Below are 25,490 nucleotides of genomic sequence, written 5' to 3' on the forward strand. Positions count from 1 at the left end.
CGGCGACGGCCAAGCGCCGGGCGCGGGACCCACCCTGGCGGTCTCCCCGGCGGCGGCGGCGGTGGCGGCGGAGGCGACGGGAGCGTTGGGGAGGCAGCCGCTTCCTGGAGGGGGCGCCCACTCCCCTGAGATCGTTCTGTACCCGACGCGAAGCCTTTCCTGCCCCTTTGCCTCTCAGCCCAGGGAATGGGGAACCTTTCTATTCCTACCCCAAGGGGACGCCCCCAGCTCAGCACATTCCCAACCCCTCATGGAGTCCTTAATTCCAAGGAACCCCAGACCCCTTTCCCCAAGAACTTCCTCTCTTTCATCCATCCCCAGGAGTTCCCCTTTTCAACTCTTCCTGAGTCTCCCTCAGCACCCCTCTCACTCCTTAACCCGAGGAGTCCTCTAGCCGCTACCCTGGGTCCCAGTCCCTTCCCTCCAACTGCTTCCTTCACAGGCCTCGCCATCGCTTTCTAAATAGCATACGCTCTTTAAGACCCCTCTTCGCTCCCTGAGTCACCCGGTCCACCCGACTGTTCCTTTGAGTGGCATAGAAGCGAGGTAAGGGGCGAAGGGCGGGGGTCCCAGGATACACATCCTGTATGTGGTCGGAGTCGGCTTCCCATTGCCACACTCCCTCCCTGGTCGCAGTGCGGACCCCTTCTGTAAGCGCGCGGCAAAACACAGTTTTGGAAGTCACGGTGGCCGAGTGGTTAAGGCGTTGGACTCGAAATCCAATGGGGTTTCCCCGCACAGGTTCGAATCCTGTTCGTGACGGCCGCTTTTTTCCCTCTCCTTCAGGATACGTAGAAGGAACTCCCCTCGCACGTGTCTTTCCAGCATTTACCTTTCTGTGTCAGAAATAGCTGAGAGGTCTCACCCCTGGATTGGGACGGATGGAGGTGATCATGGGAAGCTTAATTTGCACAACTGTATCGGCTGCTAGGATACTGGACACCTTCGCAGTTCTGTAACTTCAGGTTTGTTAGAGCTTTGACACACGTTTCATTCTTGGGGAAGGGCATAGCAAAGGATTTGGCTGAAGAAGGGTTAGGTTTTTGGAAATCTGAATGCCTCCTGTGCTGTAATAGTTAAAATTAGAATTTCCAGGAAGAGAGGGCATCTCTGGATTTCATGACCAGAAGTCTGATTATAACTGAGACCCAGGAAAAAGCATACTCTCATTTGGATTTTTTTGAGGAGGCGCATCTCAGAAATCACTGGGCTAGGAGGGAGTAGCCTGTCAAACATAACAGCTTATGTTATGAAACATAATGGTTGGAGCTGGAGTGTGGGGAGATAACACTTCTTACTGAATGCTCATTATGTGCTAAGTACTGTTCTAAATTTTCTGTGTATTAACCGGGTTAGGGAATTAATTCCTTCTCTGACTTCTAACCCTCCTGTACTCACCTTACCGGGTTCTTCCTCCCCCCCACCCCCACCCCCACCAATTTCTGATCATAGGAAATATCTGGGATACTTGTTGAGGATGTTTTTTGTATTTCATTTCTTGCACAGCAGCATCTTCTCCAAGATGAATTTCCCCAAGTGCAGGGAGTTCAGTAGTAATTCATAGAGCTTTCCCCACACTTACACTTTGCAGTTTCCTGCCTTCATACCCTTTTTCATGCTCTTCTCTCCGAGATCACCCTCACCACTGTACCCTTCCCTCCTTCATACCCCATCATTTATCCCTTCCCATCCTGCACATCCTTTCATCTTTCCTCCTTGAAGCTCTTGATTCCTCCAGCTGGAACCCATCATTCTACCACCACCATCCACCTGGTTGCATGCAAGGAATCTCCTTTGACACACTTCTGTAAGAATTAAAAGTTATATTTATTCTGCTTCCTAAATATGTCTTAAGTCTGTCCATTTTTTTCAGGGTGAGGGCAGGCTAGACCCACTACTTGCTGGGGCCTTCATGAGGAAAGTAGGGTTATGAGGACCACATGAGTTAATATATGGAAAGCTACACTAAAGCATCAAGTCGTAGCCAGAGACCTTAAACCCTTTCATGGCTGCTTTTTGGGTTTCCTGACCTGATCCCTTTTCACTAACCATTCTTTCACATTCACTACATTCTATCCACTGGCATCCCTGGTATAGTATTTGTCTGTGTTCATGCTGTTCTCCGCCTGAAATAATCTTTCTCATCCTCACCTTCTACTCAACCTCTACTTCAATGTCAGTTGTCCTGAGAAGTCTTCTCTAGTTACTTGTCACCTACAATACCCCAATCTTCCCCAGTAGGACGTAAATTCCTGGCACATATAAGCTACGCAATTAAAAAAAAAAATCTTTGTTGAGTAAATGGATGTGTGTGTGTGTGTGTGTGTGTGTGTGTGTGTCTGTGTCTGTGTCTATGTCTGTGTGTCTGTGTTTAATGTCTATTTTGAGAGAGAGAGAGAGAGAGAGAGAGAGAGCGTGAGTGGGGAAGGGGCAGAGAGGGAGAATCCCAAGTAGGCTCCACATTGTCAGCACAGAGCCCAATGCAGGGCTAGATCCTACCAACCATAAGATCATGACCTGAGCTGAGTGAGCCAAGATCAAGAGCTGGATACTCAACTGACTGAGATACCCAGGTGCCCCTCTATGTGTTTTTACAGTAGTTACGTATACATGTTTTAATCTTCATTCAGATTGGACTGTAAGCTTCTTGAGAGTTTGGACTGTGTATTTTGGTTTTTTTGTATTTCCTTTACTAGGTTTTTATACACAGATGTGAGCAAATATGTAGTGAATGAATTAATAAACAGGCTCAGTACTCAAGCTTCCTACCAAATGCCATTTTGCGCATGCTCTCAGATTTAAATGTCTGGAGAGGCAAGACCAAAATTGACCAGCAGAGGGCAACCAACAACTATATTGTGAAGGGAAGAAGGCACCATGGCTTACAAAATGGAGGATCTGGACGGAAAAGCTAGCAGAGGTTGTTTGGTGTTTGGAGATCATACCTTTCGCTCTCAAATATTTTCCCTGTAACTGTCATAGGTGAGAGGCCAAGGTTTCAAACCTTCATGTACAATAGATAAATTTCTACCATCCCCACAGCCCACCTGAACTCCTCAATTCCTTCACTTTACCCCTTTTATCCCAACAAATCCTCTATCCTTATACCTTTCCTTGACTTATATGATCAGGTCCCCCCAGGCATTCTTTAGTTTCTGGCTCGGTATTTGACTTTGCTCATTTGCCCTAAAGTTACCTTCTCCACATAGGCTTGTAAAGCCCACTCATTTCAAAGTCCTAAGGAAACTTACATAAACATCCTTCCATAACACATTCAAATTGCACAGGATCAATCCATTAAATCAGAACAAAACTACACCTTTATTTGACAGTTCCAAATCATCATGTTGTTTTCTACTTCCTTCTATTTTTTCTTTAGATTATTTTATTTTATTTAAAAATTAAAAAAAAAATTTAACGTTTATTCATTTTTGAGAGACAGAGAGCGAGCGGGGGAGGAGCAGAGAGAGAGGGAGACACAGAATCTGAAGCAGGTTCCAGGCTATGAGCTGGCAGCACAGAGCCCAATGCGGAGCTCAAACTCACTGACCACCAGATCATGACCTGAGCCGAAGTCCAACGCCTAACCGACTGAGCCACCCAGGTGCCCCTTATTTAAAATTTTTTAATGGGGCACCTGGGTGGCTCAATTGGTTAAGCGTTGGACTTCGACTTAGGTCATGATCTCACGATTCATGAGTTCAAGACCCGAGTCTAGCTTTGCGCTGATAGCTCAGAGTGTGGAGCCTGCTTCAAATTCTGTGTCTCCCTCTCTCTCTGCCCCTCCCCCACTCACACTCTGTCTCTCCCTCTCTCTCAAAAATAAACACAAAAAAGTGTTTTATTTATTTTAATTTTTTTTTTTAACGTTTACTTATTTTTGAGACAAGAGAGACAGAGCATGAACGGGGGAGGGTCAGAGAGAGGGAGACACAGAATCCGAAACAGGCTCCAGGCTCTGAGCTGTCAGCACAGAGCCTAATGCGGGGCTCGAACTCACAGACCGCGAGATCATGACCTGAGCTGAAGTCGGCTGCCCAACCGACTGAGCCACCCAGGCACCCCAAAAGCGTTTTAAATAAAATAAAAATTTTATAATGCTTATTTATCCTTTGAGAGAGACTCAGAGTGTGTGTGGGGGGAGGGGCAGACAGAGAAGGAGACAAAGAATCCTAAGCAGTCTCCAGGCTCTGAGCTGTCAGCACAGAGCCTGATGCAGGGCCCGAACCCATGAATGGTGAGATCATGACCTGAGCTGAAGTCAGATGCTTAACCAACTAAGCCACCCATCTCTACACCTCCACCCATCTCTACACCTATCATGGGGCTTGAACTCACAACCCCAAGACCAAGAGTTGCATGCTCCACCAACTGAGCCAGCCAGGCATCTCTACTTCTGTTTTTTGAATAAAATGTATACTCTCTGCCTCTAGCTTCTTACTATCTTAATACTCTGTTGTGAAAACCTTTGCTAACTTTGAAAACTTCGATTTCTTTTTTTTTTTTAATGTTTATTTTTGAGAAAGACAGAGAGAGTGTGAAAGGGGGAGGGGCAGAGAGAGAGGGAGACACAGAGTCTGAAGCAGGCTCCAGGCTCTGGGCTGTCAGTGCAGAGCCCAACGCTGGGCTCGAACTCATAAACTGAGATCATGACCTGAGCTAAAGTTGGATTCTTTTTTTTTAATTTTTAAAAAATATTTATTTTTGAGAGAGACAGCATGAGCAGGGGAGGGGTAGAGAGAGAGGGAGACACAGAATCCGAAGCAGGCAGTCTCCAGGCGCTGAGCTGTCAGCACAGAGCCTGACGTGGAGCCTGAACCCACAGACTGTGAGATCATGATCTGAGCTCAAGTTGGATCCTCAACCAACTGAGCCACCCAGGTGCCCCTGAAACCTTCAGTTTCTTAATGTTTATTTATTTTTGAGAGAGTGAGGTGGGGGCAGGGGAGAGAGGGGGACAGAGAATCTGAAGCAGGCTCTGTGCTGACAGCAGCGAGCCAGATGTGGGGCTTGAATTCACGAACCAAGAGATCATGACCTGAGCTGAATTCGGATGCTCAACCGACTGAGCCACCCAGGAGCCCTGAAATCATTTCTTTCTTTTTCTTTTCTTTCTTTTTCTTTCTTTCTTTCTTTCTTTCTTTCTTTCTTTCTTTCTTTCTTTCTTTCTTTCTTTCTTTCTTTCTCTTTTTCTTCTTTCTTCCTCCCTCTTTCTTTCTTTCTATTTTCCTTCCTTTCTTTTTTTTAAACTTTTAAAAATGTTTATTTTTGAGAGAGAGACAGAGTGCGAACAGGGGAGGAGCAGAGAGAGACACACACAATCTGAAGCAGGCTTCAGGCTCTGAGCTGTCAGCACAGAGCTCGACACGGGGCTCAAACTCACGAACCATATTATGACCTGAGCCAAAATCATATCTTAACTGACTGAGCCAACCCAGGTGCCCCCGAAACTATTGATTTCTTATTGGACTTCAGAGACACTGTACTCTCTTCTCTTAGAACATTGTTTCTCCATCTCATTTGTTTTCTCCCTCCTTCTGTGGAATTCTGCCAAAAGCTCCATTCTTTTTCCTACTCCAAGACAAAAATCCCAAGCCAAACTGTGGTCCTGTACCTTCAGCTACCTATGACTTCATAGTTGACCTAATGTCACCCAAAACACAAACTGCTCCTTTCCCAAGATGACATTCTCGACGTTTCCCATTTCTGTTAATACTATTCTCTCAATTCCATCTAGTTTCCAATCTTAAGAATTAATCTGACATTTTCTTTTCTCCCATGCCCATGATTCATCAATCATTTCTTCTTCCATCACATCATCTAATTTGTTACAGTGGCCTTCCAGGTGCCCCAGTTTCACCACTATAAGAGTCACATTGATTTTGCCCTGAGGGTTCTCAGTGTTTCCATTGGTCAATTGCCACAATGGAGAAGGAACTTGAAATGATACTGAAAGAACTGTGGGTGTTTAGCATGAAGAAGCCTTAGGAAGGACATGACAGCCAACTTTTCATCTAATTGGAAGGTTGTCACACAGAAACAGAATAACAGAAGATACTATTGGGTTTCAATAGGCTGAAGCATCAGGAAGGTAGATTTCGACTCAATATCTAGTAATAGAAGGTGTCTACCATGGGACTCAGATGATGATCGACTTTCTTAGAGACAATCAAGCAGAGGGTATATAGAATCTTGTTCATGACTTTGGTTTCATGATGGTAGTTGATCTGGATGATCTACAGTGTTCCAGGCAAATCAAAGACTTTGAGCCTCAGAGCTATTTGGAAATCTGAGGGCTCCTGAAGGGGTTGTTTTAATGTCACTCTTGGTTATATTTTGATCTGGAGGCTAACCAGACAACTCTTAAGCTTTCTTTTGCTCCATCTCATCTTGCCCTTCTTATTCTGCTCATTGGGGAACCTGAAACAAAAACTTAGTATTTGTGGGGGAAAAAAAAGTATTTGTAGAAGGGGAAGGATTAATATCGGCCCACATGTATAGAATGGAAGTGTTATACATTGAATTTTAAAATTACTGTTTTTACAAAGAAAATGGTAGGGAAGAGTTTTATTGGAAAAATTAAGATATTAGGTTTTATAAATCAGCAGTGTTGCTCAAGAGAGTAAATACTTTTTTCTGCAGTAACCATATTTAAATATTGTGAGATACATTTTTTTTTTTTTAATGTTTATTTAGGGGCACCTGGATGGTTTAGTCGGTTAAGCTTCCAAATTTGGCTCAGGACATAATCTCATAGTTCATGGGTTGGAGCCCTTGTGTTGGGCTCTCTGCTGTCAGCATGGAGCCCGCCTCAGATCCTCTGTCCCCCTCTCTGCCCCTCCCTTGCTCTTCCTCAAAAATAAAATAAACATTAAAAAAGAATACTTTAGGGGAACCTGGGTGACTCTGTCGGCTAAGCATCCAACTTCTCAGGTCATGATCTCACGGTCCTTGAGTTCCAGCCCCGCATCGGGCTCTGTGCTGACAGCTCAGAGCCTGGAGCCTGTTTCGGATTGTCTCCCTCTCTCTCTGCCCCTCCCCCACTCGTGCTCTGTCTCTGTCAAAAATAAACATTAAAAAAAAGGTATTTTAAAACAAAAAGAGAAACATGCTTCTGTGATCAACACACCCTGCCTAAATTCAACCATTTTTTAAAAATCCTTAATTCTTCCCAGCGAGATACCCCCAATTTAATCAGGCTGAGCATCTCCACTGACAACTTAATACCTTCTCTCATGAAGTTCTTTCTCTTATAACTGAGTAGCTAATGCCTTCCCCTACTAAACTTTTCAGTGACAAATTAGGAGACCTTATCCAAAATTGCTTTTATGTGACTATGCAGTGCCATCGTTGCACAAAACAGTTCTGGAACTCCTTCACAGCTAGTTTATGAGCCACATTTAAATGATTCATTACTTGTCAACTGTACTCAAGACGCACATACACTATAATCCTATTATCATACAAAAAAATCATTCTAAATCTTTTTTTAAGCTGCAGCAGTAGCCAACTTTATCATGCATCTATTTTCCAGAATTTATTCCAGATTACTTCTGGAATCCACCCACCCCCAGTCCCATTCTTAGCCTTCGTCCTGTCTTTTTGGTGTTGGCATTCATTCCTACAATTTCTTGACCACCTTTGGGCAGATAACTCCCAAATCCACATGCTTTTAAGCCCCAGATCCACGTTTCCATTTACTGGCTAAATACCTTTATGTGATAGTATTTTCAACCCAATGTTCCCCACCTGAGCTCATTACTTCACCGTTGAAACCTGCTCATCCTCTCCTCCTGCCTATTCAGGTTAATAATGACCCTATCTTTCATTCTCACAGGAGAAATCTTTTATCTGTGACTCATCTTTGGTTACGTGACCCTGGTTATGTGCACTGGTTAGGAACTCAAGCTCTGAAATGACTTTCTTGGTTCAAATCCCAGTTCTAATCATTAGCTATGCGAATTTTGTTGGCTATTTCCCACATAGAAAATGGAGATGGCAATAGGCACCTTTTGATAAAAACCGTTGGGATGATGAGATGTTTGATACTTACAGTAGTGCCCAAATCACGATAAATGAACAACCTTCTTTCCTCACTGCCAGTATCTGATCTTGTTCAGAACTCCGTTCCAGTGATTCTTCTTTTAAAGGATTTTTTTTAAAGGCCACTTTTTAAAATGTTTGAGAAAGAGTAAGCAGGGGAGAGGCAGAGAGAGAACTTTTTTTTTTTTTAATGTTTATTTATATTTGAGAGAGAGGAGGGAGGGGAAGAGAGAGAGAATCCCAAGCAGGCTCTATGCTGGGTCCAACGCTGGGCTTGAACTCATGAACCATGAGATCATGACCTGAGCCGAAATCAAGATTCAGACACTTAACTGACTGAGCCACCCAGGCACCCCTAGAGAATCTTAAGCAGGCTCCATGCCCAGGACAGAGCTGGACACAGCGCTTGATCTCATGACCATGAGATCATGACCTGGGCCAAAAGTCAAGAGTTAGACACTCAACCGATTCAGCTACCTAGGCATCCCCATCCCTAAGTGATTCTTCTGAGAAGCATCTCACCGTTGGTAGTAGGTAGTTGAACCCTTTCCTCCTATCATTCCATTGTACTTAGTCCTTATTAGCAATATATTATTTTACATTTCCTTTGTTCAAGTGTCTGTCACCTACTAAACTGCAAATTCCTCTAAGGACTTTTTTCTCAATTATTTGTGCATCTCAAATACATGTCACGTGTGGCACATGACAGGTATGCCCTAAGTGTTGGCTGAGTGAATCTAGTCAGTTACTAAGGCCTGTCAACTTTATTCCCTGTCTCTTGTCCTCTTTCCTGCTCTTTCAAGCTCTCATCCTATTGCATGATTTACTGCAAAGCTTATTTGGTATTGTCACCAATTTTTCACTGTCTTTCCATTGCCACCAGAATCATGAGTTGGAGGTTACTCCTCGTCAAAAACTTACCTGAAAAATTAAAGACCAAATTCCCTGCCATGTATTCAAAGCCCCCCAAGAATTGGCCCCAAATTATTTCTAGTCTTATCTTCCACCATTTCCTTCAACAAACTCTATGCTCCAGATTGCACTGGTGTGTCTTCCTTCTTTAATATATCCTTCACCATAACTTGTTTTTATTCACACTACGGTCTCAACCTAAAAGCAGAGGTTGCAAACTGGTGGACCCTGTTTTTTTTTGGCCCACAAAATTTTTTTTTTTAAATTAAGCCAACGTTGAAAACTTGTGGCATTTAGAATAAACATTAGGATGTCCAATGGTTCTTGAGAAGCAATAAGATTTGACAATATGGGGCCCCTGTTGCTGTATGGCAGCAACCCACCTGAACTGCACTGCCAGCTGCCCCCTTCTCAGGGCACCTGAGCAGCTTTTAAAAAAAACTCTCAACCATATAAGTATACCATGAAGAGATCAGACTAATCGTGGGACAATTGGGCCTATCACCTGATGTTACACAACATAGAACAGCTCTCCTGTGATGTCTTCTATCCTCAGAACTGCTTAACTTGAATCTCTCAGGCTCTGGATCAAATTCTGTTTAGCAAAAATAGGGTAGAGGAAGTTAAAGGGCACCGCGCAGAAGCAACCAATCAAATCCAAAAAGACCACTCTCCAGGACAACTGGCCCAATCTCTTCAACAAATCAGTGTTACAAAAAAGATTGTTGCAGGAGTGCAAAAGATAGTTAATACATGGTTCCTGGATTGGATCCAGGGCTGGACAAAAATTAGCTCTAAAAGTACTTTCTTAAACCAGTTAGGGAAGTGTGAATATAGATTGTTAATTTTAAGCATGTTATGTTGGCAATGTAGGAAAATGTTCCGATTCTTCAAATTAACACACTGAAGTAAAGAATCAAAACCAACCCTCTGTATTTCCCCACCCGTTCTCCTGACTTTAAAAGTCTACAATGGGCTGACAAACTTTCTATAGGGCCAAGTAGCAAATATTTTAGGTTTTGTGGGTCATAGTGTTGTGGCAACTACTCAGTTCTGCTGTTATAATCTAAAAGCAGCCACAGACAATACATAAACAAATGGGCATGGCTGGGTTCCAGTAAAACATTTTTACAGAATCAGGCAGCGGGATGCAATCTTTAGTTTGCCAACCTCTGATCTAGAATAAATACCACTTCTCCTAAACAAGTATTTCCTGGTACCCATCAGAATCAGTGCCTTTATCTTCCCTCTGCTCACATATTGCTTGTAGCTCTACTTACCACATTTATTATTCCTATATACTTATCTCCGTTATGGAATACATCCTTTGAAAGTAGGTGCCACTGCGCTACATGACACCCATCCCCACCTGAGTTCCTTGCAGAATATTCAATGAATATTGTTTCCAAAAACCGAAATACCCTAAAAGATTGATTTGGCACCATTTGTGACATTCACAAGAATGAGCAACAGGTTCTGAAAGTAATTTTGAATAAGCTTCAGGGGAAAAATAAAGCACTCCTGGTATCACTAGACTATATATATATATATATATATATATATATATATATATATATATATATATATATATAGTTATGTATGTATGTGTTCACCAGTGTTTTATAATCAGACCTTGTGCACATGAAAGTGTAGCAGATTCAGAGCACAGGAATGTCCTTATGCCCTTTTGTTTTTTAACCACACTAGAGTATCGAGGGTATTAATGGATTTACAGGAAGTGCATCATAAATGCTTAACAAATTGCAAATATACTACTGGGGGAAAAAGATTTTCTTTTTCTCATGGCAGGGAGAAGGTGGCAGCAGATGCCTGTGAAAGGGTTTATCAAGATTTGACAACCACACCAGGTTCCATCATTCCAGGTTCCTTTCCTCACATTTACTTCCCTGGCTAGCAGACACTGGGTAGTGGAGGCATTCCTGACTGCGATGGAATCCCAGATTCCAAAGCAAAGGTGCTTGTGGGACAATGGAGAAAGGTACATGCATCTCTTCTGTTGAAATTGTCCTAAAACCCCAGGAACACTTAGGGAAGACATGGAATTTGGGCAAAGGCAAACCCTGGAAAAAAAAAAACACAGTTCAGGTCACTGGAGAGAACATGTTGGCTTCTACAGAACAGGAGACAGGAGGGAAAGTGGGAGGAGAGCACACAGAGCAAAGTGAGGTGCACACTCCCAGACAGACATCCTCCTAAAACAGAGGTTAGTTCTACGACAAACATAGGTTATAAAGCAAGAAATAAGGGGAATCAAGGTGAGAGAAAGGGCAAAGCAGAGGAGAAAGCATCACAAGAAGGGGAGTGATGTTGAATTAAGAATTGAGAGTTGAGTAAAAGGTTTATTATTAGTGCAGTCAACACCATGGAACAGCACATATAACACAACCAGCAACCCGCAGAGACACTAGTGCAAAGGGGAGGGAAGCCTTAACTGAGCTTCCTGGCTCTGTCTGAAGGTGATGACAGGAGAGTATGGGCCTCAGTAAGGCAGGCAGGGTCAGAGGGGAGTGGAAGAAATGTAGTAACCAGACTAAGTATAGCAGCGTTTTCAAATTCCTGAGCACAATGTCCTGGAGCTGGAACACAGGACTGTTCCCTACTCCCTTCAAGCTGTATCCCTCCACCCCATTCCCAGTGGAGCCATGACCCAACTCCCCAGACCTATAGCAGGCAAGCTGGCCTGGAATAAAACTCCAAAGAGAGAAGAAACTGTTATATGGCCATATGTCTTCAACCCCACTCCCACTGGTATATTAGAATAATCACACCCTCTATCCCTCCCCTTCTCTAGCTCTACTAGCCACCCTAGCTAGGGATCAAGGAATGCCCGGGTAGCCTAAAAAGGAGCTGAAGTTCTCAGAGGGCATGGGTAAGACAAAGCACAGCCTGTACTCAGAGACACAGAGATATCATGTCTCTCCCATCTTGCCTGGTGAAGCTTAGAATCCAACTATGTATCTCCAAGGAAACTGGGGGTTGGGGGGATGGCAATGTCTTCAAAATTAATACAGAGTTTTACAAGGAGACCCCTGGAAGGACTGGAGCAAAGTTCAGAGGGCACAGGCATTGATGTTGGACTGTCACATCCATCACTGGAATAACAAAAGAAGCGTCTCATCTCAGATGGGGTTATGGAGGGCTGGGGCAGACATAAGTTCAGCCAAGGACTCCCTTGGGCCCTTCTTATATTAAAGCCAAAGATTGTGCTGAAAAGGAAAAATATAAAATAGATCCCATCCCTGTCCCATCCCACCCTATTCAGAACCCCCACAATAGGAATATCAAAAGAAAGTTTTAAGCTTTGTTAATTTTTTTTTCTTTTTCCTTTCTTAAAAAAAAAAAAAAAGTAAATAAATTAGATTGCCAACAATGTGGCTGGACTGGAAAAGTAGGGTAGCCATAACCAGGCCATTCTAAAAAAAAAAAAAAAGGAGGGGGGGAGAGAAGGAAATACAAACAATGGCCAAAGGAAATTATCAAAATAACTAGTTACAATCACAGGGCTGGAGAGGGGTCTATGGAACTATTATGGCCCATGCCAGAGGCAGTGCCTACCTGATTTCAGCAAAAGCCAGAGAGCTGCTTCTTGCTGAACACATCCACCTCAACAGACTAATCCCCTACTCCCAACCCTGTCATTCCCTAATTATGAGAAAATGTAGGAAAGAAGAGCTCATCTGGAAATTTTCGGCATCCTAACCTGCACACCTGCAGAACCAGCAGGAGCCTGCACCTGTAAGGTGGGCTGGACAGAGTATTGCTTGGCACAGAGGTCCAGTCTTTCCCTAAGGGCCAGTTACTGGCCTCATTATTTATTTCTAGGGTTTTGATTCCACCCTTACCATTTCTTCAGGATGTCTGCTCCCCAGAGCTGCCCTCTAAGTGCTGTTTAGTGTCAACAGGCCTGCCTGCTCTGATTCCCTGGTTTTGGAGGAGGGGGAACGATTAGATATTCCTCACTCCACCCTGATCCTCTAGAGAAAATTCTTTGTGCTTTCTAAAAATATCTAGAACCAGGGACCCTAGGCAGGAAAACAGATATAGAGGTGAGGACTTTTCCAAACTGACTGAAAATTTACAGACATCTTAGGGGAAGAAATTACGTAAAAGGAAGGAATCTGTGTTTCCCACCTGAAAGGCTGAGCAAAGTGCCCCGGGGCCCTTCAGTGCCAGAAGAGCAGGGAAACATGTGGCCCGTGTGTAAGCCACAGTACTATGGGTAGTAGGGAGGACTCAGGGACCAGCTGCTGGAGCGATGGGCTTTCTGACTGCCATCTCTTCCTGCTAGCCCGTCGAGATCTCCTATATCTCTTCCACACCATGCGCAAATATCATGACAAGCCCCGGCTCCTGCACCATGTCGTCACCCATATGCTGGTTCTCACAGGCCATCACGACAACAGCCTGCTTGCCAGGGATGCGCTTGGCCACGTAGTTCTCATAGTAGCGCCGGTTCATCTGTCTTGTCTCTAGTGTGGCCAGACCCTGGGGCCAGCTACGCTCGTGGGCATTTTCGATCAGCTCGTTGACGATAGAGGCAGGACAGCCACTCTCCACCAGGGAGCGCTTGATTACAGCCTGGAGTACAGCATCTGGGGTCGAGATCATCCCTCCCCAGCGGGTCACTCTTGCTGGCTGCAGGGAGTTCACCCACCTGTGTGGAGGGGGTTGAAGGTGGTCATTCCAGCTCATTCCCCTTTTCTTCATTGGCTTTTTCTCCTAATAGGAATGACCACCCACTCGGTGCTCAGCTTAACCCTAATCTCCCATCTTCCTTTTTCCATCACTAGTTCAGAAACTCTAAATCCTTCCCTAGTTGGTCCCATGTGAGTCACCACATGTCACTCACCAGATAAACTCAAAAAGTGCAGAGTTTCTGTCATTTTTCTTAAAAATCCCAATACTGGGGGCACCTGGGTGGCGCAGTCGGTTAAGCGTCCGACTTCAGCCAGGTCACGATCTCGCGGTCCGCGAGTTCGAGCCCCGCGTCAGGCTCTGGGCTGATGGCTCAGAGCCTGGAGCCTGTTTCCGATTCTGTGTCTCCCTCTCTCTCTGCCCCTCCCCCGTTCATGCTCTGTCTCTCTCTGTCCCAAAAAAAATAAACGTTAAAAAAAAAAAAAAAAAATTAAAAATCCCAATACTAAACACACACAGTGCCTAGCACGTACTAAGTGCTCAACAGATGTTTACCGAATGAAGTGATTATTCCTCTATACTGTGTCCCATGCAGCACTGTTTACTCTCTATATATTGATTCACACTTAAGAGTTTAGTCTATGAATTGCATGGGACTCCAGCACTGAAAGGGATTCTAGACTTTGCTTGTTTATGCTGCATTTTAGATCCTTCCCCTGGATTTGCACTGACTGTCTTCTCTGGATTGTAAGCTACCTGACAACAGGGACAATGTCTATTTCTTTTTGGCCCTCCTAGCACTCCACAGCCTTTAATACAGGGCTCTGTACATGTGGGTACTCACCTAAGTCTCAATGAACTGAATACTTGGGTAAGCTTTCCCTTCCATCCACCCAATAGAATAGGAGATCCTATAGTGGGGCTGGAAGTTATCCTCTTCTCCTTGGTCCCTATCCTTCATCCCAACATCTGAAAAGCAGTGGCCCCAGCCCAGCCCTTTTATTACCCGCCCTTCTGCCATCCCTTGCACTTCCTCCTTTCAGGGCTAGGTGCCAGGATGTGGAGCAAGTGACTCCATGTCCTGAGTGACACTCACTCTAGGATCTCGTTGTATTCAATTGTTTCCTCCAGATTCTGAAGGTTGGGGTTGACACTGCGAATTGCACGCATGTATGCCTTTAGCAGCTGGATATCTCGCTTCTGTTGGAGGGAAGGAGAACCAGGGATGATGGTTAGGGCAGACAACAGATGAAAGACAGAAGATAGTCTGAGAATGAGGGCAACTGAGAGATCTGAGGAAAAACCAGACCTATACACTTCAGGAAGACAGGGATATGACTATCTCATTCACAGCTGTATCCGTAGTGCTTAGCCGAGTACCTTCTTAGAGAAGGCATTTGATGAATGTTAGGTGAATGAATGACATTGATGGGATGAAAGAAAGGGAGACGAGCTCCAATCTGATTCCCTACCAAGCCAGAGGCAGAGTATCCACTCACCCAGGCACACAACCACAGGCACCGAGCTGCATGCTCACACTGGTGCTTCTCACCCATGGCTCTCTGCACATATACACAGACACACGCATGCAGTTATACATAGTCACACATCTGTTATATACACATGTCTGCATATTAAGGACAGGTTCTCCCCTATGTTCTCTGGGTCTTACCTGCTCCGCCAGCTGGTGTTTGTGCTCCGCTGAGGTCTTCTCCAGCTCTGCGATGCGTGTCTGTTGCTGCTGTACCACTGAGCGCAGGTGCTTAATGCAGTTGTGGTTTGGCAGCTCATCTTTGGGCATCTCCAGGCTGCCACCCAGGGTGGGAAACAAACAGAACAGAAACGCTCAATGGGACATGTGGGCAAAGGCACAAAACTGCTGAGTGGGCTTTCTTCTACCCCAGATTTCTAACATTCAGGCCTCCCCTCTTATTTATTCCCTTCACTTCCTTCTCCACAGCTCCCCCCACATCCTTTTGCTATCTACTTTCTCTGGGCCTCTTTCCCTTTCTAAGACAGTGTTTTATCTACCACATGGCTCTCCTTTCCTTCTCACTCATTCCTTCTGAGAAGCCCTAGATTCACAGTCCTGGCTATCAGCATGTAATCAACTATTTCACACCCCAAAGAAAGAAAGGAACAGGGCAAGAGGAAATATGAGAAGGCTAGAAATTAGAGCAGTCAATCTGACAAAGAGAAAGTAGTACTGGGCAGAAAAGGAAGAATAAAGGAAATCAATCCTTAGTGTTAGCACACAGATTGGGAACTGCTGCCTCGTTTATTTTATTAAAGCAAGAGCAAAAAGATCATAGTTGAAAAAGCAGCACGAAGTGAGATCTTGGGGTAGAGAGCCAGGGAGGCCAAGGACACTCCTTGTGTACGTGCACAGGAAACTGCCTTAGCTGGTGAGCAAGGGATCTGGGAAAAAGGGGTGGGGGGAGAGGGGGAGTTATAAATGGGAAGGTCCTTATCTGTATGGGGCAGGGGAAGGGAAGTAATCTCACCCGCAGCCCTGTTCACAGGTCACAGGCCGTTTGGGGTTGTGCTCACAGTCGCTGAGGTGAGACATGAGGTTGTCAAGCCGGACAACAGCACTACAGCCAAATACAGCGTTGTCGCAGGCAATCTGCAGCTTTGACAACATGTTCCGCATGATCCGAGGTACTGGGCGCAGGTGGGCGACCGTCACAACGCTACGGTCCACCGGACATGTCTGCTGCTGAGAAAACCACTGGGTGATGCAGGCATTGCAGAAAGCATGCTCACAATGAGGTGCCTAGAAGGGAGAGCAGGGCAAAAGGGGCACAAGAGAATTAGCAGGAGCTAAGAGCCTGAATATGATAACTCCGCAAAGCTACTCAAGCCTCTGAGCAGCTTCCAGGGCCAGAGGTCCCTGGGGGTCACAGGGAAGGACAGATGCACTATGGGCAAGACATTGTGTAGGGACAGGCTTCAGATAGGTTTCCTGTGCTCAAGATTCCAAACGAATTGTGACATAAGACAAACAAGTAAAAAGTTATGTAACAATAAGAGGTATAAATAATATTCCAGGACAATAGGAGAGATGACACAAGGCAGTCAATTATTAATTGCCAACTGGATTGCATACACAATAACTGCCAAAGAAATCCAAAGGAGGGTAAGATCTTTCTAGGCTAGGTCAATCAGGGCATGTATTTATTAGGGAGGACATAATTTGACATGGGTCTTGAAGGATGAGTAGAGAGGACACAGGGAAGAGATTTACTGGCAAAAATGCAATATAAGAAAGCAAAACACAACAAGCACCTTGAACTCCTGGTGAGAAGTTAAGAGTCCTCTCTGTGTGGGCCCAGGTTCCTATTTTATGAGGGCTGACCTGAGGCATTGCCTTGAATCCCAATGGTGAGGCCTATCCTCCCAAACAGAGCCATTTTCTCATAGAGTCACATTCTTTTCAATTTCATAAAGATCGTATTTCAGCTTACTTCTTTGATAAATCAGATAACCTCTAAAGTTTAATCCCTCAAAGTGAGAGGATTCCCTGGCCTGGGACATGGCCAAACACAGTAGGCATGGGACAAACACAGTAGGCATTTAGTAGTTGTTGATGAACGAATGGTGTGCTATTTCCCAAACACTCTGCTAGGTGCTTACAATACAAGACAGGTTCTGCCTCCAAGGTGCACACAGGCACCAAAGACCAAAACAAAGAAAGGCTTCGTAACGGAAGGAGTCATTCACAATGTCACTAATGCAACTGTCAATAGATTTTTATTTTTCACTCAAAGATATATTTGATTCTTTCTAAAATCTTTACAGATCCTATCTCTAAAAAACAATCCTAAATTTGTCCACTTTTCCCCATCTGTCCTGCCACTAACCCAGTTCAAACTATCATCTCTCACCTATATTATTAAATATGTCTTCTAACTGGTTTCCCTACTTCTACCTCACCCGTTTATAATTCATTCTACATCGTCAGCCACAGTGATCACTTAAAAATGCAAACTAGATCATATCACTCCTGCTTAAAAGTTTACAATGACTTCCCTTTGTACTTAAAATAAGTCCAAACTCCTACTCAGGACCTATACAATTCTGCTTGATCTGGCCCTGTGCCTCTGACCTCTCTTCACCACACACCATGCTCCCAGTGCTGTGTTCAGGCCAGTCTGACCTCCTTTCTGTTTTTGTCTATACCCAGCTCACTCCTGCCTCAGCATCTCCGGTTTTGTAGCTTCTCTTTGCCCGAAATGCTCTTCCTCTAAATCCTATCATGAACATCCCCTTATCATTCAGATTTCAGCCCAACTGTCACCTCTTTCGTGACCATTTTATCCAATCCTGCCACCCCTGCAGAAATATACAGAATGTGCTATGCTCCACGTAAGAAAGTTGGGCAAATGAACTAATAATAATAAGAGTTAACTATGGGGACATTATATGGGCTGGGACAAGGATGGAGTAAGAGTTCTCACGGTATGCCTCTTCCTACTCTTTTGGTTTCTGAACCATATGAATTTATCACCTATTCAAAAATTAAATAAATATGATGTAGGGATATCAGCATTCCTAGCAGATGCCTTCTACCCTTGGATATGTGTCGGTAACCTGGCATCCTGAGGTCTTCCTGGCCTACTCCCAAAAGGTGGAGGTGGGGGGGCAACTCCTGACTTACAGTTATGAACCAACACTGACTTCTCCACACGTGACTCACCTCAAATGATAGTGCCAGAAAACAGACAAGGCCCTGCCAGGGGAAGGGAAGGAACTGACACACCCCATGACCTCTCGACACCACCAATAGCTTGATCCACACCCAGCCAATAGTTCTACTGGCAGTAGGCTGCAAAGGCCCAGACAGGGTATAGGTACAGGGCTAGCTGCCATTGGAATGCAGTCGGATTTTCAGTCAGCTCAGGCACCTTTCAGTCAGCTCAGTGCTCCTTTGACTGGTTGAACACTGGAATAAGAATATACTCAAAGGATCAAGAGGAGCCCCCAGGAGCTGTACAAGCAATGAGTTGGGGAAGGGCCGTGAGACCTCACTGACTCGTGTCCTGGTTTGGAAAATGGGATTATGTCTAGCCAGCCAGGACTGCCAGAGGATTCATTGGTATTTACAGAGGGCAGGCAATAAGGACCATGCAGGATGATGTCCCATGAATGCTACTGTTAAGACTTCATCTCACTTATTATACTTGCCTGTTAATCATGAGTTTCTCCTCATTAATTTTTAACAATTAAAAAATAAAAAAATTGTCTTTTCCATGGGGCACCTGCATGGCTCAGTCAGTTAAGCGTCTGACTTCAGCTCAGGTCATGATCTCAGGGTTCGTGAGTTCCAGTCCTGCATCAGGATCTGTGCTGATAGCTCGGTGCCTGGAGTCTGCTTGGGATTCTGTGTCTCCTCTCTACTCTCTCGCTGCTCACACTTTGTGTGTGTGTGTCTCTCTCTCAAAAACGAATAAACATTAAAAAAAAAAATTAAGGGGCACCTGGGTGGCTCAGTCCGTTAAGTGACTGACTGCGGCTCAGGTCATGATCTCGCAGTTTGTGAGTTTGAGCACCGCGTCGAACTCTGTGCTGACAGCTGGGAGCCTGAAGTCTCCCTTTATCTCTGCCCCTTCCCCACTTGCACTTTCTCTCTCTCTCAAAAATAAATAAACATTAAAAAAATTTTTTTAAAGTTGTTTTTTAATTGGTTTTTCCAGCAAGTCCCAAGAAGGAAATAGGACAGTACATACAGTTCCCTACTCCCTCTTTGTTAGAGAGTAGGGCAGGATGAAAAGGCTTGCAGGCAGACTCGCTGATTAACTGAAACACTACATCATCAAAATACAGAGAAAACTTAGGAGAGTCCAGAAGTTCAAACATGGTAGGAACACGGAACCTAGTCAGAGCCCCTACAAAGGGAAGTTCCTGAGCTACTGTCAGAAGACAGAAAACAGGTGACCATTTTATAGCAGAATAAATCTCAGAGTGACCTCAGAAGAAAATCTGAAGTGCTGGACTTCTGTGGCATCCACCTCTAGACAGACTCTGAAAGGCCCTATTCCTTTTGTAGCTGCCACTGCTCCTCTGCACCAAACCTCTATTCTGTATGTGTGTGTTGCCAAGGGGGTGGGGGAGGGGAAATTGGGGGAGGGAGGCCAGAACACAGTGACTTCCCACTGGTCCCATTACTTATGAACATTTTTATTAGCTCTACTATCATCTAGTGCCCCACCAAACCTGCCACCAGACCGACTCACCTGGACTGGCTCCTCCAAGACACCACTGCAAATAGGACAGATAAGGTCTTCGTCAACATCCCCCTGGAAACGGGTTACATCATACCCCATGTCTCATCACTGAAACCCAGGTCCTGGAAGGAGCAAGAGGAAAAAGAGGCCAGTTCAGAAGAAGCCTACAAATAATGTACCAACCTGGAACTCATGGCCAAGATCCATTCATTTGTCCAACAATTATTCATTGAAAGCCTACTATGTGCCAGTCATTTGGGAGAAAGAAATCTGACTCAAGAAACTTAATTCTAATGGTAGAAGATATTATATAACCATACACTTAAAATATGAAGTGACAGGGGTGCCTGGGTGGCTTAGTCAATTAAGTGTCCAACTCTTGGTTTCGGCTCAGGTCATGATATCACGGTCTGTGAGTTTGAGCCCCATGCTGAGCTCTGTGCTGACAGTGTGGAGCCTGCTTAGGATTCTCTCTTTCCCTCTCTCAAAATAAACAAACTTTAAAAATTAAAAAAAAAAAAAGTGATAAATGTTTGACAGGGCATTATGAGGGCAAGAGATGTGGATACCTAACGCAGGCTAAAAGGAGAGGGTAGTTTTGAGTTTTACAGGAGTAGGTGTCACCAACAGGACAAACAAGAGTAGCTAGGTATTGGGGATGGGGGCAGGGTGGGGCATTAGCATTAGGGCTTTAGGCACATGAAACAGCACATTCAAAAGCCCAGAAGAGGGCATATGATTGGTTCAGGGAACTCTACATGGTTCAGAAAAAGGTTGACCTGAAGGATCCAAAGGAGGGAGTGACTAGATACAAGGCTAGAGTGGCAAGCAAGGGCCTTGCCATGAGAAGTCTTATGTAAGGAGTTTGGGCTTCATGAGTTTCGAACGCCACATCAGGCTTGCTGCTGTCAGCATGGAACCTGCTTCAGATCCTCTGTCCCCCTCTCTTTTTGCCCCTCCTCCGCTCATTCTCTCCCTCACTCTCTCTCAAAAAAAAAAAAAAAAAAAAACTTTAAAAAGTTTAGCCAAAAACTTTACTGTAAAACAATCTACACAGTATTCAAATAACAAACACTTACTGAGTGCCATCTATATACCAATAAGCCTAATGAAACCTAGTCCCCCTGAGATAAGTGATGAGGAAGAGAAAAGCACAAGGTACTAGAGGAACACAGAAGAGGGAATTCTAAACCAGACTTGGGATGGTCAGAAAGACTTCTGAGAAATGGCTCTCAAAGTATGTTTAGAACAAGTGTTCTCAATCACAGCACTGTAGTCATCTGAGCTAGAAAGTTCCTTGTTGTAGCGGTCTGGCCTGCACTGAAGAGTGTTTAGCAGCATCCCTGGCCTCTACCCACCAAAAGTTAGTAGTAGTCCTCCAGTTGTGACACCGAACATGTCTTTACACTTTGACATATATCCTCTGGGGGACAAAATCACCCCTGGTTCAGAACCACTGGTTTAAAGAATGATGAGTTAGCATTGTAGAGCAGGGGATGGGACTTTTTTTTTTTTAATTTATATACAAATTAGTTAGCATACAGTGCAACAATGATTTCAGGAGTAGATTCCTTAGTGCCCCTTACCCATTTAGCCCATCCCTCTCCCACAACCCTGTGGGACTTCTAAGGTAGATAAAATAGCATGGAGAAGCAAGAAGTCAGCTGAGAGTTTAGGCAGAGACGGGCTGGAAGATGAGTAGAGAGAGGTGGGCAGCGGCCAGCACTGAAGGCCCTGGGACACTACACTATACTTGAAATTAACCTGAAAGCTATGGAAGTACCTGAAGGATTTCTTTTGTTGACATACATTTATATATTTTTATTCTGACAACTTCAGACTTTCAGAAAAGTTGCACAAATAGTAAAAAGATCCCATTTACCCTTCATCTAGATTCCCTGAATGTTAACACCTACCATATTTTTTATAATCTCTCTATATAAATGTGGATAAAAATTTTCTGAGCTACTGGAGAATAAATTATAAACTTGTTGCCTTTACCCCTAAATAACTTTACTGTGTATTTCCTAAAAATAAGAACATTCTCTTACATAATGATAGTAAAATTATAGAAATCAGGATATTAACATTGACATAATACTATTATTTACTAACCCCTTTCCAATTTTGCCACTTGTCCCAATAATCTCCTTTAGCAAAACAATATTCAGGACTGTGTTTCACTGAATTGTGAAGCTTCTTTAAACTCTCTTAATCTGAAAAAGTTACTAACACTTTTGGGTCTTTCATTACCTTGGTATTTTAAGAATACAGGTCAGTTAAATGAGAAGGTCTCTCAGTGTGGGTTTGTCTGATGTTTCCTCATGATTAAATTCAGGTTTCATTTTGGACAAAAATGCCATGGAAGTAATACTGTGCTCTTAATACATCACATTAGAAGCATATGTTGATTTGTATCATTCTAGGTGACACTAACTCTAATCCTTTAAGAAACTGACATGATCAGGGATTCCTGGGTGGCTCAGTCAATTAAGTGTCTGACTCTTCGTTTTGGCTCAGATCATGATCTCATGGTTCCTGGGTTTGAGCCCTCTATTGGGCTCTGTGCTGACAGTGCAGAGGCTGCTTCAGATTCTCCTGTCTGTCTCCCTCTGTCCCTCCCCCACTTGTGCTGTATCTCTCCCTCTCAAAATCAATAAATAAACCTAAAAAAAAAAAAAAGAAATTGAGACGATTGGTTTTCTATTTGTCAGATAATTCTGGCAGCAGTGTAGAAAAAGTAGGCGGTAGGGAAGATAAGAGTAAGAGAAAGACCTTTTTGGGGCGCCTGGGTGGCGCAGTCGGTTAAGCGTCCGACTTCAGCCAGGTCACGATCTCGCGGTCCGGGAGTTCGAGCCCCGCGTCAGGCTCTGGGCTGATGGCTCAGAGCCTGGAGCCTGTTTCCGATTCTGTGTCTCCCTCTCTCTCTGCCCCTCCCCCGTTCATGCTCTGTCTCTCTCTGTCCCCAAAATAAATAAACGTTGAAAAAAAAGTTTTTTTTAATAAAAAAAAAAAAAAAAGAGAAAGACCTTTTTAGGAGGTTACTGTAAAAATTCAGAAAAATATAAAGGCTCAACTGGGTGGCTCAGTTGGTTAAGCATTTGACTTAGGCTCAGGTCATGATCCCCCAGCTTGTGGGTTCAAGTTCCGTGTCGGGCTCAGAGCTGACAGCTGGGAGCTTGGAGCCCACTTCGGATTCTCTGTCTCACTCTCTCTCTGACCCTTCCCCACTTGTGCTCTCCCTCTCTCTCAAAAATAGGTAAGTAAACATTAAAAAAAATAGTATAAAGGCTCAAATAAAGGCAATTAAGAGAAAGAATCTATATTCTTTCTTCTTTTAAAAGAAGAATGTATATGACTCCTTTGTTTCTGCCTTGGATAGTTAATGGTGAATTCTTACTTACCAAAATAAGAATTTAAACAAAAAGATCAGAATTAGGGAATAAAAACAATGATCCTAGTATTGGACATGTAGAGTTTGAGATTCCAAGTAGAAATCTTGAAGATGGTAGCTGACACCAGGGGTTTTGAGAGGCCACACAGGGAAAGTACACAGAATAAAAACAGAACATGAGGAAGGGTCTGAAGAATATAGAACCCTGGGGGGCACTGATTCTTTGCTTTATTTCTTACCTTCCTTTTTTCACAAGTAATACATGACTACATTCTCTATTTATTTATTTATTTATTTATTAAAAAAAATTTTTTTTTGTTTTAATGTTTACTTTTTGAGATAGAGAGAAACAGAGCACGAGCAGGGGAGGGGCAGGAAGAAAGAGACACAGAATCCAAAACAGGCTCAGCACAAAGCCCGACACGGGGCTTGAATTCACGAACCGTAAGACCATGACCTGAGCCAAAGTCAGACGCTCAACTAACTGAGCCACCCAGGAGCCCCAGTTTTTTTAATTTTTAAAAAAAACTTTTATTTTTGAGAGAGACACAGAGTGCCAAGTGGGGGAGGGGTAGAGAGAGGGGGAGACACAGAATCTGGAGCAGGCTCCAGGCTCTGAGCTGTCAGCACAGAGCCTGATGTGGGACTTGAACTCATGAACTGCAAACTCATGACCTGAGCTGAAGTCGGACGATCAACCGACTGAGCCACTGAGGCGCCCCTATTTTTTTTTTTTATTTTTTAATGTTTATTTTATTTTTGAGAGAGAGAGAGTGTGAGCAAGGGAGGGGCAGAGAGAGAGGGAGGGAGGGAGGAAGACACAGAATCCAAAATAGGCTCCAGGCTCCAAGCTGTCAGGACAGAGCCTGATGCGGGTCTCGAACTCACGAACCAGATCATATCCCGAGCCAAAGTCAGCTGACAGCTCAGAGCCTGGAGACTGCTTCCGTTCTGTGTCTCCCTCTCTCTCTCTGCTCTTCCCCTACTTGCATTGTCTCTCTCTAAATAAACATTAAAAAAAATTTTTTTTTTTAATTCCAATCTACTAGTCCAAACATTGGTTACAATGTATTTTGCCATTCCCCTCAGGACTTACATTTGTCTGGTTGCCATTTTTTACCCCTGAAACAAATCATGTTGCAATTAACACTTTGGTAACATGATTTTTTTTGAGCACAAGATCAAATCTCTCTCCTAAAACAGATTCCTAGAGGAAAAACTGCTGGGTTGAATGACATGACTATGATTTATTTTCCTAGATAATATACTCCCTATCATCTGGAAAGGCCTTTTCAGTTTATACTACCACCAATAGTGCATGAGAATACTTTAATAATGACATTTAAAAAGAAAGGGAAAAAAAAGAAGCCTACAAAAAAAAAAATTTTTTTTTTAAGTCTGAGACTGACCAGAGATAAGAGAAAATTCTGGCAAGAAGAGGCTCATAAAAGTCAAGGGAGTTGGAGGAAGGGGAATTTTGTTTAATGTGTACAGAGTTTCAGTTTTGCAAGATAAAAGAAAGTTCTGGAGATGTTTCATAACAATGTGAGCATACTTAACATTCCTGAACCGTATGTATACTCAAAAACAGTTAAGATGGCAAATTTTACGTTATGTGTTTTTTACCACAATAAAAAAAAAAGTCAAGGAAGTAGAGTGCTTAGAGGAGGAAAGGAAGTGTCAAAAGCTGCAGTCAAGACTGATAATAAGAAAATCAGTATTTTCTCCTAAAGCTGTTCCCCAGGACATGGTGGCTCCTGTTACTCTGGAGGCACCCTTTGAACCATCACAGCCCCTAGTGACCGAGGGCTTTAGCCCCAGTGTCTGCAGCACTTTGGAAAGCTTCAGGGAAAAGTTCCTTTGCAAGACCCTCAAGAACCCAGTGATAACTGTAGGCTGGCTGTGCACGTCCGGACGCCCTAACCTACAGCCTCTATTGCTTCCATCAGGGTTAGAGCCACCGTCCTCAGCTCATTATGTGCACCCAGACTGCTGTGCAGGGCTTCATGGTTGTAGCCATCTTTGCTTGGTCTGGCTGCATCCGCTATGAAGTCTTGATCCTGAGCTCAAGACCTGGCCTTGATCTCCACAGAGATCAGGGCACCTGGGTGGCTCAGTCAGTTAAGCGTCCAACTTCGACTCACGTCATGATCTTGCGGTTCCCAAGGTGTGAGCCCCACGCTGGGCTCTGCGCGGACAGCTCAGAGCCTGGAGCCTGCTGCAGATTCTGTATCTCCCCCTCTCTCTGCCTGTCCTCT

At 44.1% G+C, this 25,490-nt stretch overlaps 1 protein-coding gene, 1 long non-coding RNA gene, 1 other non-coding gene and 1 pseudogene across 3 annotated transcripts; 3 read left to right on the forward strand and 1 right to left on the reverse strand.

The window, feature by feature from the left end:
- Positions 1 to 121: 121 nt before the first annotated feature.
- On the forward strand, positions 122 to 19,885 carry LOC124501447 (uncharacterized). The gene is made up of 3 exons (XR_006959763.1): positions 122 to 546; positions 787 to 965; positions 19,799 to 19,885. It is a non-coding gene; the product is annotated as an uncharacterized LOC124501447 (long non-coding RNA).
- TRNAS-CGA (transfer RNA serine (anticodon CGA)) lies at positions 681 to 762 on the forward strand. Its single transcript has one exon. It is a non-coding gene; the product is annotated as a tRNA-Ser (tRNA).
- On the reverse strand, positions 9,628 to 19,937 carry RNF41 (ring finger protein 41). Its single transcript, XM_047065629.1, has 5 exons — positions 19,848 to 19,937; positions 16,116 to 16,387; positions 15,284 to 15,419; positions 14,708 to 14,811; positions 9,628 to 13,630 (listed from the first exon to the last, which is right to left on the reverse strand). Exons 1-5 carry the CDS (start codon positions 19,935 to 19,937, stop codon positions 13,279 to 13,281), a joined length of 954 nt encoding a protein of 317 aa, XP_046921585.1. The 3' UTR covers positions 9,628 to 13,278.
- Positions 19,938 to 24,979: 5,042 nt separating this feature from the next.
- Positions 24,980 to 25,290, forward strand: LOC124501446 (HIG1 domain family member 2A-like; annotated as a pseudogene).
- Positions 25,291 to 25,490: the final 200 nt, after the last annotated feature.

Source organism: Lynx rufus, unplaced genomic scaffold (assembly GCF_022079265.1).
Source record: "Lynx rufus isolate CCGP_SWC_20201006 ecotype Redwood Valley unplaced genomic scaffold, mLynRuf1.p SCAF_7, whole genome shotgun sequence".
Lineage (NCBI taxonomy): Eukaryota > Metazoa > Chordata > Mammalia > Carnivora > Felidae > Lynx > Lynx rufus.

Coding starts and splice junctions, on each gene's coding strand:
- RNF41 (XM_047065629.1), bottom strand. CDS start 19,937: ATGGGGTATGATGTAACCCGTTTCCAGGGGGATGTTGACGAAGACCTT. Junction 16,388..19,847: donor TCTTGGAGGAGCCAGTCCAG/GTGAGTCGGTCT, acceptor TCTCCCTTCTAG/GCACCTCATTGTGAGCATGC. Junction 14,812..15,283: donor AACACCAGCTGGCGGAGCAG/GTAAGACCCAGA, acceptor TCCCTCCAACAG/AAGCGAGATATCCAGCTGCT.